Genomic DNA, 14,707 nt, shown 5'->3' on the forward strand with positions numbered 1-14,707 from the left:
AATTATAAAACCACAGCACTCACCACCGCAGAAGCGGGGTGCAGTGTCTGCACTCACCACTCATAGGGTGGGGTGCATGTAGCCCATGGCCACCTACTTAAAAATATACAAACAGAAAGTTCAGCACTCACCAAAGCAAGCTCACTTATTTTCACAACATTAATAAATAAATGATGGGGGTTTAGTTAGTGAATTGGCCAATGCACGGAAGCCTGCAAACCGCTTGCCAAGGTACCCCATCTTCATACAGGTCCTACACTATCACAGAGTCTCAAAAATTAAAACTTTGCAACTGTATCACACATAATATAACTGCAAATATGCCTACTTGGTTTAATGTGTATCTGCCAAATACTCCATGGCTTTTAAAGGTACACTAGTCACCTGACACTGGCTGATAAATTACTAAAGAACAGCTGACTCAGGATTAAGATAATTGGGCTTGCATAGGGGTGCATGAACAGAGCTTGTGGCCACAGTTGATATGAGTTAACCAAAGATTAACCCTACAATATACCAACAAATATAAAACCACAGCACTCACCACCGGAGAGTATGCACACTCTGGAGCTACAGAGAGAGTTTTTTTTAGGTTTAATTTCTGTTTGTTGTTTTAGGTAAGCTGTTGGACAACAGCTTACCTGCACCGAGAGACACAGTGGAGGGGTACAGACACCGGCCTCCTGGAGGTGCTGAGTCGGATCCCGCTGACAGGACCACCGTCCTGAGGGTTCGTGTACCGTAGGCATTGAGCTCTCGCGCGCGCTCCCGCAGCCCCCTAGTACAAAGCCTGAAGGTCGTCAGAGTGCTGAGTGAAAACCGGGCACCTAGCTTGCGGGGCCCCCGGTCCATTGGGCGGCGCGATCGCGGGACCGGCATACGGACTCCCCTTGGGGTGATCTCATAGCGCGCCCCCCCCCTGTGCAGACTGGCCAGCGATAGTGGAATGGGGTACATGCACTTGCATTTTTACACTATATGGGGACTGCTGCCAGTATAAATAAGTTACAGCGGCTTCCTGGCGCCATTTCCTGCACTTTCAGCGCTGCTGCAGGACTGCCAACTCCTCCAAAGGATACTCCACAGCCGGACACTGGTACAGGGGTGTAGTTAAGGGAGAGAGCCCGCCGTGGGACCCTTGTATTAGGCCACTCACACACTATACACAAAATTGCCTTCTCTTAGCAGTTCAATTGTTAGTATCAGGCTGTGTGTTGGCCCTTAATCTCTGTGTATCTCCACACATACTAGGCTGGGCAGGCTTGCTTGTACCCTCTGTGTGTGTGTGTGAATGTCCTCTGTCAGCATGCTGAGAAAAGTTGTGTATGCTGTATGTCACACCAGGTTTTCCCCCTCTCCTGCAGATTCCCTCATGTGTGAACAATGCAGTCGGCCCCCACAAACTAGTGCAGCTTCTGGGGGTGAATTAAGGAGCCTCCTTGTCTCAGTTCAATAAAAACTATGATGGCTGACATGTCTAATGAGTTAACTACTGCAAGAAAAGAAAGGCAGCAGTTACAACATTCTATGACTGCTCTAACAAAGGACAGGGCAGATAGCAGACGTGTTTCCCTTACCCCAAAAAAGGGGGTTACCCGATATCCTCTCGGAATCCTAGAAGGAGGTACTGGAGGTGTAAGTGGGGGAACGAGCTGGAATCAAATGCTGAGTTAGATGATTCCTCTGCTGCACAGGGCGTAGACTCCCTTATTGCAGCAAGAGATATTTTAAATATTCCTAGTGATGAATCTGATGTGCAGCAATCCTTTTTCTCTGCACAGAAAAAGGTACAGGTCACATTTCCAGACTGAAAGGAACTGGATGACCTTTTCAGAGAGTCATGGGTCTCTCCTGATAATAAAAATTCCAAGTGTCCTAAAAGTTAGCCACCTTCCCTTTTTCCCTAAGAAGGGTGTAAGGTATGGGAAATTCCCCCGGCGGTTGACGCCTCAGTGTCACGCCTGTCCAAAAAGCTAGTTCTGCCAGTTCCAGGGGATACGGCCTTAAAGGAACCTGCAGATCGGAAAATAGAATCAACTTTAAAATCTATTTGTTGTAGCGGGGGCATCCCAAAGGTCTGTTATTGTAGGATGTTGGGTGATGCGCGCCATACACACTTGGACTGGTAACATTCAGGAGGGCCTAGCGGGGGAGAAGTCCCTGGCCGACTTACTACTTCTGGTTCAGCATATTGAGTCTGCCCGCTTCCTCTGATACTATCAAAGGAATCTGTGTTATTAATGCACGTACCTCTACTATGGCGGTATCTGCACGCAGAGCGCTGTGGTTACGCCAGTGGGAAGCGGACGCTGAGTCTAAGAGGAGTGTGGAAGCCTTATCCTTCACAGGTGATTGGCTGTTCGGAGGTGAATTGGATACTTGCATTTCGAAGGCGACTGCTGGAAAATCCACGTTCCTCCACTCTGCTGCTCCGCCACCTAGGCGCTCTTACATTGGACCTTCTCTGCAGTCCTTTCGGACAGCGCGCTTCAATGGAAAAGCCAGAGGTGCCTCAAATGCGGCACGAGATTCCAGATGCAAGTCTCGCAAGCCGGCTACCACAGGATCTCAGGACCAGTGTGTCAGATCTGGCTCCTCAAAGCCCTCAGCATGACTTTGTCCCTCTGCTCCAGGGGGATCTCAGGTGGGAGATTCTTCAGCCCCATTTGGAACCGCTCCTGCCAGGATGCCTGGGTAAAAGACCTGATCTCCCAGGGCAACAAACTGGAGTTTGGCAGTCCTCTTCAAAATCTGGTTTACCAGCTTCAAAAACCATGTGCCTCACCCTACGGGAGACCATTCAAAAATTGGGAGCTCTGTCCTGTACGAGTCTCTACCTAGTCTTTCATGCGGACAGCGCAGAGCTCAGGACTCGTCAACAGTTTCTGCCGAAGGTGGTCTCTGCGTTCTACCTGAATCAGCCTATTGTGGTTCCGGCGGCTTCGGCCACTGCCTCTCTTCCGGAGTCCTTGGATGTGGTGCGAGCCCTGAGGTTTTACATCAAGAGGACTGCGACTACCTGAAAATCGTATTCCTTGTTTGTTCTCTGACGCTCGCAAGAAAGGTCTTCCTGCTTCCAATCAATCCATCGCCCGTTGGATTCAGTTTTCTATTCAACAGGCCTGTGCTTCAGCGGCCTTGCCTGTACCGAAGTCTGTCAAGGCCCACTCTACCAGGTCTGTGGGTTATTCTTGGGTGGCTGCCCGTGGTGTTTCGGCTTTGCAACTATGCCAGGCCGCTACCTGGTCGGGGACAAACACGGTAGTCAAGTTCTACAGGTTTGATACCCTGGCCACGGAGGATGTCCAGTTTGGACATACGGTGTTGCAGGCGTCTCAGCACGTTCCCACCCGTTCTGGGAGCTTTGGGACGTCCCCATCGTAATTCAGTGTTCCCAGTATCCCTTATAGATGATAGAGAAAAGAGGATTTTAATTACCTACCAGTAAATCCTTTTCTCGTAGTCCATAAGAGATACTGGGCGCCAACCTCTGTGCTTCACCTTCCTGCAAGTTGTTGTTCTTGTGTGAAGTTGTTACTTTCAACTGTTGCTGTTACTGGTTTCACTAGCGGCTGCTAGTTTTGTTATTGCTGTGTGCTGGTTCGTTACTCTCGCCACTCGTGTCTTATGTTTCCTCCTCTCAAGTAGGTCTTCTCCTTCGGGCACAGTTTTTCTAGACTGAGCTGTGAGGGAGGGCATAGAGGGCAGGAGCCAGCACACCCTGTTGAAGAAATTTAAAGTGTGCCTGCTCCTTTGGACCCCATCGTAATTCAGTGTTCCCAGTATCCCTTATGGACTATGAGAAAAGGATTTACCGGTAGGTAATTAAAATCCTTTTTACTACAACCCTCTGTTTCCTATCCTGCAGCCAAATGTTATCCATTCAACCGTTTTAGGGGTATATTCAATTAAAGTCGGATACATTCCGACATGTATTTGTCAGAATGGATCCGACAACCCCTATTCAATCCCATCTTAATTCGACTTTTTCAAGTCGAATTGAGATGGGACCCAGAGGAGGAGAAGGGGGGACAGCCGGCGGGCTTACAGGAGACATCATTGCTACCGTAGCGCTGCAGCAGGATGTCACTCAGCCGCCTGACCTCACGGCAGCTTCCACCCGGCTACAACAGCGTGCTGGAGCCGGGTGGAATCTGCCGTGAGGTCAGGCGGGTGAGTGACATCCAGCTGCAGCGCTGATCGTAGCGCTGATCTCCTGTATGCCCGCCGGCTGTCCCCCCGTCTCCCTGCGGCTCACCCCCCCCAACCCACCCCACCCCTCGCCTCCTCGGGGTCAATCTCATTCCGACATCATTTTGATGTCGGATTAAGATAGTCGAAAAGGGGGCCAAAACCTGTCCGATCGGCAGCTATTCCGCCGATCCACGTGCTTTTCAACTAGTCGAATGCCTCGACTTGTCAAAAGGCTCTGAATAGGTCGAATCGGGATTCGACCTTAAAAAGTCGAAAACTGCCGTCTTTTCGACAGACGGCAGTTTTCGACTGCAATTGAATATACCCTTTAGAATCCAATCCCATGCTTTCCAGTTTACTTAACATTCTGCAATGCGGGACTGTGTCAAAAGCCTTATGAAAGTCTAGATTAGCTACATCTCCCCGCCCCCCCCCCCCCCCCCCCTCCCCCTTACACCGGTGGATCTATTACTTTAGGCACCCAGTCAAAGAAAGTCAATAAGATTTGTGTGGCATGATCTCCCCCCAGTAAATGCGTACTGTCTGGGGATTCTGTAAATTGCTGGTTTGGAGATATTCTACAACTCTTTCTTTTAATAGTGTGTCCATTATTTTCCCTGTTACTGATGTTAGGCTCATTGGTCAGTAGTTGTTTGCCTCTTTCTTGCCTCTACTTTTGTCCAGTCCTCTAGTTGTGTGGTTTTATTTTTAGTTATACTGACCTAACTTTCTGTAAAGATAAGATAAACTTACATCCTAATCTAGATGTGCATAATTTTAATGCTTTAGTGACATTTGGTTGCAAGATACATACATTTTTAGACCACAGTTTCACTGTGTGACTTATCGTAGTAGATGTGTAATTAGGACCTGTACACCATGTGGTCATTCTATAGCAGAGAAGGCAACATTCATATTTTATGTTTATCTTCACTGCCAGACTGATTCCACCAGTAAACCTGTAATCCGTCCATATCGTCGACCTACACCCCAGGAGATATGTTATCAGAGAATACAGCAGGCACAGGAACAAGCTACACAACTCCTGGAACAGCAGCAGCAGGCAATTAAGCTCACTAGAAATGTCCAGAAGTCCTCTCCTAACTTGACCGTAGAAAAGAAGAGAATTGCTCATATGCCCGGATCTTCCTCTTATCTCTCGCTCTCATCAGGTAACCGAAGAAAGTATGTCCTTGACTGGAAGAGCTATGTGTTCTCCTGCATGGAACAGAATGTGTTAATGATGACGTAAATGGGGTTACATATATATACTATACTATACAAATTCTCCATTACTTATAGAAATATAGTTATGGTTATTTCTAGTTTTACATTGCACTCCAGTCTGAGCCAATGCGGCCTAATATTACTGCATAGCATGTAAAACACCACACATGCTCTAATGCAATGAAACTCAAACTCTGTCCTCAGGACCCCACACGGCTCACGTTTTCCAGATCACCCAGCAGGTACAAAGGTGTATTCTTGACTCACTGATACATTTTAAAATGTCCACAGGTGGATGTGATTATTTTACTTGCAATTTTGTGAGGAGACCTGGAAAACGTGAAATGGTTTAAGGTCCTGAGGATCGAGTCTGAGAACCTGTGCTCTAAATATAAATATATATAATAAATTTCAAATTTCCAATGTCCAGCACTCCGTTAGTTGATAATCGTGCCAGTGCCCTCCCGTCGTTGTGCCCTTACTAGGGCACTTAACAAATATATTGTGTGCAGGGTGAAAAAGTTGCGGTAAAAGACTCTGAAACGTTGCTATAACATGGGATCTCTTTAGTCGTTTTTAAGACGTCTGAGTGCCGCCCTGCAAACAGTGTGTATATGTATGTATGTGTGTGTGTGTATATATATGAGAGATATATAATGTGTGCGTATAGATATATATATATATATATATAATGTGTGCATAGATAGATATGTGTGTGTGTGTGTGTGTGTGTATATATATATATATATATATATATATATATACACATTATCTCTCTCTCTATATATATATATATATATATATATATATATATATGTGTATATATGTATATGTGTGTCTATAATTAAAGTTTGCCTATTCCAAGCAGTGGTAAAAAAGCGTAAACCGAAAGTTTGACCTCCAAGTGCATTCCACAGCGTCCGGAAGTAGCTGTACGCATTCCATATAATGGTCAACATGACAGGAGACTGTTCCAAAGCCAACTTGCATAAATAGAGCTAATTCCTCTTGGTGGACATAGCATCCGGGGGGAAAAGGACCTACCTGCCATTTACCATCAGGGACTTCAGGGACTTCAGTTTCACTGAGGCTGGTTGCTGTTTTCTGCCACTGGAGTTGTGTTATATGCTTTTCTCTAACGTCCTAAGTGGATGCTGGGGACTCCGTCAGGACCATGGGGTTTAGCGGCTCCGCAGGAGACAGGGCACAATAATAAAAGCTTTAGGATCAGGTGGTGTGCACTGGCTCCTCCCCCTATGACCCTCCTCCAAGCCTCAGTTAGATCTTTGTGCCCGGCCGAGGAGGGTGCAAGCTAGGTGGCTCTCCTGAGCTGCTTAGAATAAAAGTTTAAGTTAGGTTTTTTATTTTCAGTGAGTCCTGCTGGCAACAGGCTCACTGCTACGAGGGACTTAGGGGAGAGAAGTAAACTCACCTGCGTGCAGGATGGATTTGCTTCTTAGGCTACTGGACACCATTAGCTCCAGAGGGAGTCGGAACACAGGTCTCACCCTGGGGTTCGTCCCGGAGCCGTGCCGCCGACCCCCCTTGCAGATGCCGAAGTTGAAGAGGTCCAGAGGTCCAGAAACAGGCGGCAGAAGACTTTCAGTCTTCATAAGGTAGCGCACAGCACTGCAGCTGTGCGCCATTGTTGTCAGCACACTTCATACCAGCGGTCACTGAGGGTGCAGGGCGCTGGGGGGGGCGCCCTGGGCAGCAATGTATTATACCTTTTTTATGGCTAAAATACATCACATATAGCCCTTGAGGCTATATGGATGTATTTAACCCCTGCCAGATCTCACAAACTCCGGGAGAAGAGCCCGCCGTTTTAGGGGGCGGGGCCTATTCTCCTCCGCACACGGCGCCATTTTCCTGCTCAGCTCTGCTGTGAGGAAGGCTCCCAGTCTCTCCCCTGCACTGCACTACAGAAACAGGGTTAAAACAGAGAGGGGGGGCACTTATTTGGCGATATGATTACATATGTGAAAATGCTATAAGGGAAAACACTTGTATAAGGGGTTGTCCCTGTATAATTATAGCGTTTTTGGTGTGTGCTGGCAAACTCTCCCTCTGTCTCCCCAAAGGGCTAGTGGGGTCCTGTCCTCTATCAGAGCATTCCCTGTGTGTGTGCTGTGTGTCGGTACGTGTGTGTCGACATGTAGGAGGACGATGTTAGTGAGGAGGCGGAGCAAATTGCCTGTATTGGTGATGTCACTCTCTAGGGAGTCGACACCGGAATGGATGGCTTATTTAGGAATTACGTGATAATGTCAACACGATGCAAAGGTCGGTTGACGACATGAGACGGCCGGCAAACAAATTAGTACCTGTCCAGGCGTCTCAGACACCGTCAGGGGCTTGTAAAAACGCCCATTTACCTCAGTTGGTCGACACAGACACGGACACTGACTTCAGTGTCGACGGTGAAGAAACAAACGTATTTTCCTTTAGGGCCACACGTTACATGTTAAGGGCAATGAAGGAGGTGTTACATATTTCTGATACTACAAGTACCACAAATAAGGGTATTATGTAGGGTGGGAATAATCTACTTGTAGTTTTTCCTGAATCAGATAAATTAAAGTGTGTGATGATACGTGGGTTTCCTCCGATAGAAAATTATTGGAGGTATACCCTTTCCCGCCAGAAGTGAGGGCGAGTTGGGAAACACACCTTAGGGTGGATAAGGCGCTCACACGCTTATAAAAACAAGTGGCGTTACCGTCTCCAGATACGGCCGCCCTCAAAGAGCCAGCTGATAGGAAGCTGAAAAATATCCTAAAAAGTATATACACACATACTGGTGTTATACTACGACCAGCAATCGCCTCAGCCTGGATGTGCAGCGCTGGGGGGGCTTGGTCGGATTTCCTGACTGAAAATATTGATACCCTTGACAGGAACAATATTTTATTGACTATAGAGCATTTTAAGGATGCATTTCTATATATGCGAGATGCGCAGAGGGATATTTGCATTCTGGCATCAAGAGTAGATGTGATGTCCATATCTGCCAGACGATGTTTATAGACACGACAGTGGTCAGGTGATGCAGATTCCAGACGGCACATGGAAGTATTGCCGTATAAAGGGGCGGTCCATCGGACCTGGTGGCCATGGCAACAGCTGGAAAATCCACTTTTGTTACCCCAAGTCACATCTCAGCAGAAAAGGACACAGTCTTTTCAGTCTCAGTCCTTTCGTACCCATAAAGGCAGGAGGGCAAAAGGCCAGTCATATCTGCCCAGGGTTAGAGGAAAGGGAAGAAGACTGCAGCAGGCAGCCCATTCCCAGGAACAGAAGTCCTCCACAGCTTCTGCCAAGTCCGCAGCATGACGCTGGGGCCATACAAGCGGACTCAGGTGCGGTGGGGGGTCATCTCAAGAGTCTCAGCACGCAGTGGGCTCACTCGCAAGTGGACTCCTGGATCCTACACGTAGTATCTCAGGTGTACATTGGAAATTCGAGACGTCTTCCCCTCACAAGTTCCTGAAGTCTGCTTTACCAACGTCTCCCTCCGACAGGGAGGCAGTATTGGAAAAAAATTCACAGGCTGTATTCCCAGCAGGTGATAATCAAAGTACCCCTCCTACAACAAGGGAAGGGGTATTATTCCACACTATATTGTGGTACTGAAGCCAAACGGCTCGGTGAGATCTAAAGGATTTGAACAATTACATACAAGGGTTCAAATCAAGATGGAGTCACTCAGAGCAGTGATAGCGAACCAGGACGATATGGTGTCACTGGATATCAGGGACGCTTACCTACATGTCCAAATTTTGCCCTTCTCACCAAGGGTATCTCAGGTTCGTGGTACAGAACTGTCACTATCAGTTCAGACGCTGCCGTTTGGATTGTCCACGGCACCCCGGGTCTTTACCATGGTAATGGCCGAAATGATGATTCTTCCTAAAAGAAATATGGACGCTTTCCTGATAAGGGCAAGGTCCAGAGAACAGTTGGCGGTCGGAGTAGCACTATCTCAAGTAGTTCTACGACAGCACGAGTGGATTCTAAATATTCCAAAATCGCAGCTTTTTCCGACGACACGTCTAATGTTCCTAGGAATGATTCTGGACACAGTCCAGAAAAGGATGTTTTCTCCCGGAGAAGACCAGGGAGTTATCCGAGCTAGTCAGGAACCTCCTAAAACCAGGAAAAGTATCAGTGCATCATTGCACAAGGGTCCTGTGAAAAATGGTGGTTTCTTACAAAGCGATCCCATTCGGTAGATTTCACGCAAGAACCTTTCAGTGGAATCTGCTGGGAAAATGGTCCGGATCGCATCTTCAGATGCATCAGCGGATAACCCTGTCTCCAAGGACAAGGGTGTTTTCTTCTGCGGTGGCTGCAGAGTGCTCATCTATGAAAGGGCCGCAGATTCGACATTCAGGACTGGGTCCTGGTGACCACGGATGCCAGCCTGAGTGGCTGGGGAGCAGTCACACAAGGAAAAAATTTCCAGGGAGTGTGATCAAGTCTGGAGACTTCTCTCCACATAAATATACTGGAGCTAAGGGCAATTTACAAGGCTCTAAGCTTAGCAAGACCTCTGCTTCAAGGTCAGCCGGTATTGATCCAGTGGGACAACATCACGGCAGTCGCCCACGTAAACAGACAGGGCGGCACATGAAGCAGGAGGGAAATGGCAGAAACTGCAAGGATTCTTCGCTGGGCGAAAAATCATGTGGTAACACTCTCAGCAGTGTTAATTCCGGGAGTGGAAAACTGGGAAGCAAACTTCCTCAGCAGGCATAACCTCCACCCGGGAGAGTGGGGACTTCAGCGGGAAGTCTTCCACATGATTGTAAACCGTTGGGAAAAACCAAAGGTGGACATGATGGCGTCCCGCCTGAACAAAAAACTAGACAAATATTGCGCCAGGTCAAGGGACCCTCAGGCAACAGCGGTGGACGCTCTGGTAACACTGTGGGTGTACCAGTCAGGGTATGTGTTCCCTCCTATGCATCTCATACCAAAAGTACTGAGAATCATAAGAAGGAGATGAGTAAGAACCATACTCGTGGTTCCGGATGGGTCAAAAAGGACTTGGTACCCGGAACTTCAAGAGATGCTCACGGAAGAACCGTGGCCTCTACCTTTAAGAAAGGACCTGCTCCAGCAGGGGCCTTGTCTGTTCCAAGACTTACCGCGGCTGCGTTTGACGGCATGGCAGTTGAACGCCGGATCCTGAAAGGGCATTCCAGATGAAGTCATCTCTACCCTGGTCGAAGCCAGGAAGGATGTAACCGCAAAACATTTTCACCGCATTTGGCGAAAATATGTTGCGTGGTGTGAGGCCAAGAAGGTCCCTACAGAGGAATTCCAACTGGGTCGTTTCCTACATTTCCTGAAAACAGGACTGTCTATGGGCCTAAAATTAGGGTCCATTAAGGTTCAAATTTCGACCCTGTCAAATTTCTACCAGAAGAACTGGCTTCAGTGCCTGAAGTTCAGACGTTTGTAAAAGGGGTACTGCATATACAGCCTCCTTTTGTGCCCCCAGTGGCACCTTGGGATCTCAATGTTGTTTTGAGTTTCCTAAAGTCACATTGGTTTGATCCACTCACCACTGTGGAATTAAAATATTTCACATGGAAGGTGAAGATTCTATTAGCCCTGGCTTCAGCCAGGCGTGTGTCAGAATGGGCGGCTTTATCATATAAAAGCCCTTACTTAATTTTTCATTCTGACAGGGCAGAATTGAGGACTCGTCCTCAATTTCTCCTTAAGGTGTTTTCTGTTTTTCACATGAACCAACCTATTGTGGTACCTGCGGCTACTAGGGACTTGGAGGACTCCAAGTTACTTGACGTTGTCAGGGCCCTGAAAATATATGTTTCCAGGACGACTGGAGTCAGAAAATCTGACTCGCTGTTTAGCCTGTATGCACCCAACAAGATGGGTGTTCCTGCTTCTAAGCATAAGCAGACGATTGCTCGCTGGATTTGTAGTACAATTCAGCTTGCACATTCTGTGGCAGGCTTGCCACAGCCAAAATCAGTAAAAGCCTATTCCACAAGGAAGTGGGCTCATCTTGGGCGGCTGCCCGAGGGGTCTCGGCTTTACAACTTTGCCGAGCTGCTACTTGGTCAGGGGCACACCCTGACTGAGGAGGACCTGAAGTTCTCTCATTCGGTGCTGCAGAGTCATCCGCACTCTCCCGCCCGTTTGGGAGCTTTGGTATAATCCCCATGGTCCTGACGGAGTCCCCAGCATCCACTTAGGACGTTAGAGAAAATAAGAATTTACTTACCGATAATTCTATTTCTCGTAGTCCGTAGTGGATGCTGGGCGCCCATCCCAAGTGCGGATTGTCTGCAATACTTGTACATAGTTATTGTTACAAAAATCGGGTTATTCTTGTTGTGAGCCATCTTTTCAGAGGCTCCTTCGTTGTTATCATACTGTTAACTGGGTTCAGATCACAGGTTGTACGGTGTGATTGGTGTGGCTGGTATGAGTCTTACCCGGGATTCAATATCCTTCCTTATTATGCACGCTCGTCCGGGCACAGTATCCTAACTGAGGCTTGGAGGAGGGTCATAGGGGGAGGAGCCAGTGCACACCACCTGATCCTAAAGCTTTTATTATTGTGCCCTGTCTCCTGCGGAGCCGCTAAACCCCATGGTCCTGACGGAGTCCCCAGCATCCACTACGGACTACGAGAAATAGAATTATCGGTAAGTAAATTCTTATTTTATCTACTTTCAAATTGTAAGTGCACATCTGTTATTAATTTCTGCTTTTAAAAAGGAAATCTGCGCTATCTTTCTTCTGTGTGGCATCCCATACCGTTATAAGTGCATAAGGGAGGGAAAATACATCAGAAAGAAGGTTGCTCCACCTACGGAAGAAAGGATTAGTGAACAAATTCATCTACTTGCATCCTAAGGATTTCTCTTACGTCCTAGAGGATGCTGGGGACTCCGTAAGGACCATGGGGTATAGACGGGCTCCGCAGGAGACATGGGCACTATAAAGAACTTTAGAATGGGTGTGCACTGGCTCCTCCCTCTATGCCCCTCCTCCAGCCCTCAGTTAGAGAAACTGTGCCCAGAGGAGACTGGGTGCATTACAGGGAGCTCTCCTGAGTTTCTCTGATAAAATAATTTTGTTGGGTTTTTTATTTTCATGGAGCACTGCTGGCAACAGGCTCCCTGCATCGTGGGACTGAGGGGTGAGAAGTAGACCTACTTAAGTGATAGGCTCTGCTTCTTAGGCTACTGGACACCATTCACTCCAGAGGGAGTCGGAACGCAGGTCTCCCCTCGCCGTTCGTCCCAGAGTCGCGCCGCCGTCCTCACAGAGCCGGAAGATAGAAGCCGGGTGAGTATAAGAAGAAAAGAAGACTTCAAAGGCGGCAGAAGACTTCAGATCTTCCCTGAAGTAAGCGCGCAGCGGTAACGCTGCGCGCCATTGCTCCCACACACAACACACACGAGCAGGCACTGATGGGTGCAGGGCGCAGGTGGGGCGCCCTGGGCAGCAATATAAACCTCTAGGACTGGCATATAAGTATATATAGGCAGCGGAGGCAGTAGTTATAAGAATCCCCCGCCAGTTATACAAAATTGAGCGGGACCGAAGCCCGCCGCTGGAGGGGGCGGAGCTTGGTCCCACAACACTAACCAGCGCCATTTTCTCCACAGTGTACTCCAGAGAAGCTGGCTCCCCGGACTCTCCCCTGCTGAACACGGTGACACAGGGCTGAAAAGAGGGGGGGGGGGGGGGGGGCGGGGCGGGGGACACTTGTAAGGCGCAGTGAGTGTATTACACAGTAATTATATATAAAAGCGCTATATTATCTGGGAATTTGTTACCAGTGTCAGTTGGCGCTGGGTGTGTGCTGGCATACAAAGGGCCTTATTGGGGAACTGTCTCCATATAAATATATCCCTGTGTGTGTGGGGGTGTCAGTACGAGTGTGTCGACATGTCTGAAGCGGAAGGCTCATCTAAGGAGGAGGTGGAGCAGATGATTGTGGTGTCTCCGTCGGCAACGCCGACACCTGATTGGTTGGACATGTGGAATGTTTTAAATGCAAATGTGACCTTAGTACATAAGAGGATGGACAAAGCAGAGTCCAGGGAAAAAGCAGGGAGTCAATCCATGGCTTTGACTGTGTCACAGGGCCCTTCAGGGTCTCAAAAACGTTCTCTATCCCAAATAGCAGACACTGATACCGACACGGATTCTGACTCCAGTGTCGACTATGATGATGCGAGGTTACACCCAAGGGTGGCCAAAAGTATTCATTTTATATGATTATTGCAATAAAAGATGTTTTGCATATCACAGATGACCCCTCTGTCCCTGACACGAGGGTGCGCATGTAAAAGGAAAAGAAACCTGAGGTAACCTTTCCCCCATCTCATGAGCTGAACGAGTTATTTGAAAAAGCTTGGGAAACTCCAGACAAAAAACTGCAGATTCCTAAGAGGATTCTTATGGTGTATCCTTTGCCTGCACAGGACAGGGTACGGTGGGAATCCTCGCCCAGGGTGGACAAGGCTTTAACGCGCTTGTCCAAGAAGGTGGCGCTACCGTCTCCTGACACGGCAGCCCTCAAGGATCCTGCTGATCGCAGACAGGAAACTACCTTAAAATCTATTTATATGCATACGGGTGCTTTACTCAGACCGGCAATAGCATCGGCATGGGTATGTAGCGCAGTTGCAGCTTGGACAGATACCTTGTCAGCTGACATTGATACCCTAGATAGGGATACCATTTTATTGACCTTAGGTCACATTAAAGACGAAGTCTTATATATGAGAGACGCTCAGAGAGACGTTGGGCTGCTAGGTTCGAGAGCCAACGCTATGGCGATTTCGGCTAGGCGAGCCCTGTGGACACGCCAATGGACGGGTGATGCCGACTCAAAGAAGCATATGGAGGTTTTACCTTACAAAGGTGAAGTTTTATTCGGGGAAGGTCTCGCGGACCTGGTTTCCACAGCTACCGCGGGTAAATCTACCTTTTTGCCTTTTGTTCCCCCGCAGCAAAAGAAAACTCTGCAATATCAGATGCATTCCTTTCGGTCGCATAAGTCCAGAAGAGGTCGGGGCTCATCCTTCCTCGCCAGAGGTAAGGGTAGAGGGAAAAGAACGCCTGCTTCGGCTAGTTCCCAGGAACAGAAGTCCTCCCTGGCTTCTACTAAATCCACTGCATGACGCTGGGGCTCCACTGAGGGAGTCCGCACTGGTGGGGGCACGTCTTCGACTCTTCAGCCAGGTCTGGGTTCTGTCAGACGTGGATCCTTGGGCGATGGAAATTGTAT

At 48.2% G+C, this 14,707-nt stretch overlaps 1 protein-coding gene across 1 annotated transcript in view; it reads left to right on the forward strand.

Annotated features, from left to right (window-relative positions):
* The window catches only part of REXO1 (RNA exonuclease 1 homolog), a 316,981-nt gene that overhangs the window by 176,947 nt on the left and 125,327 nt on the right, over positions 1-14,707 (forward strand). The window contains exon 4 of the mRNA XM_063914821.1: positions 5,135-5,366. Coding sequence (XP_063770891.1) covers positions 5,135-5,366 — 232 coding nt within the window. The remainder of the gene's footprint in view (positions 1-5,134; positions 5,367-14,707) is intronic.

The sequence above is a fragment of the Pseudophryne corroboree genome, chromosome 1 (genome assembly GCF_028390025.1).
Source record: "Pseudophryne corroboree isolate aPseCor3 chromosome 1, aPseCor3.hap2, whole genome shotgun sequence".
Lineage (NCBI taxonomy): Eukaryota > Metazoa > Chordata > Amphibia > Anura > Myobatrachidae > Pseudophryne > Pseudophryne corroboree.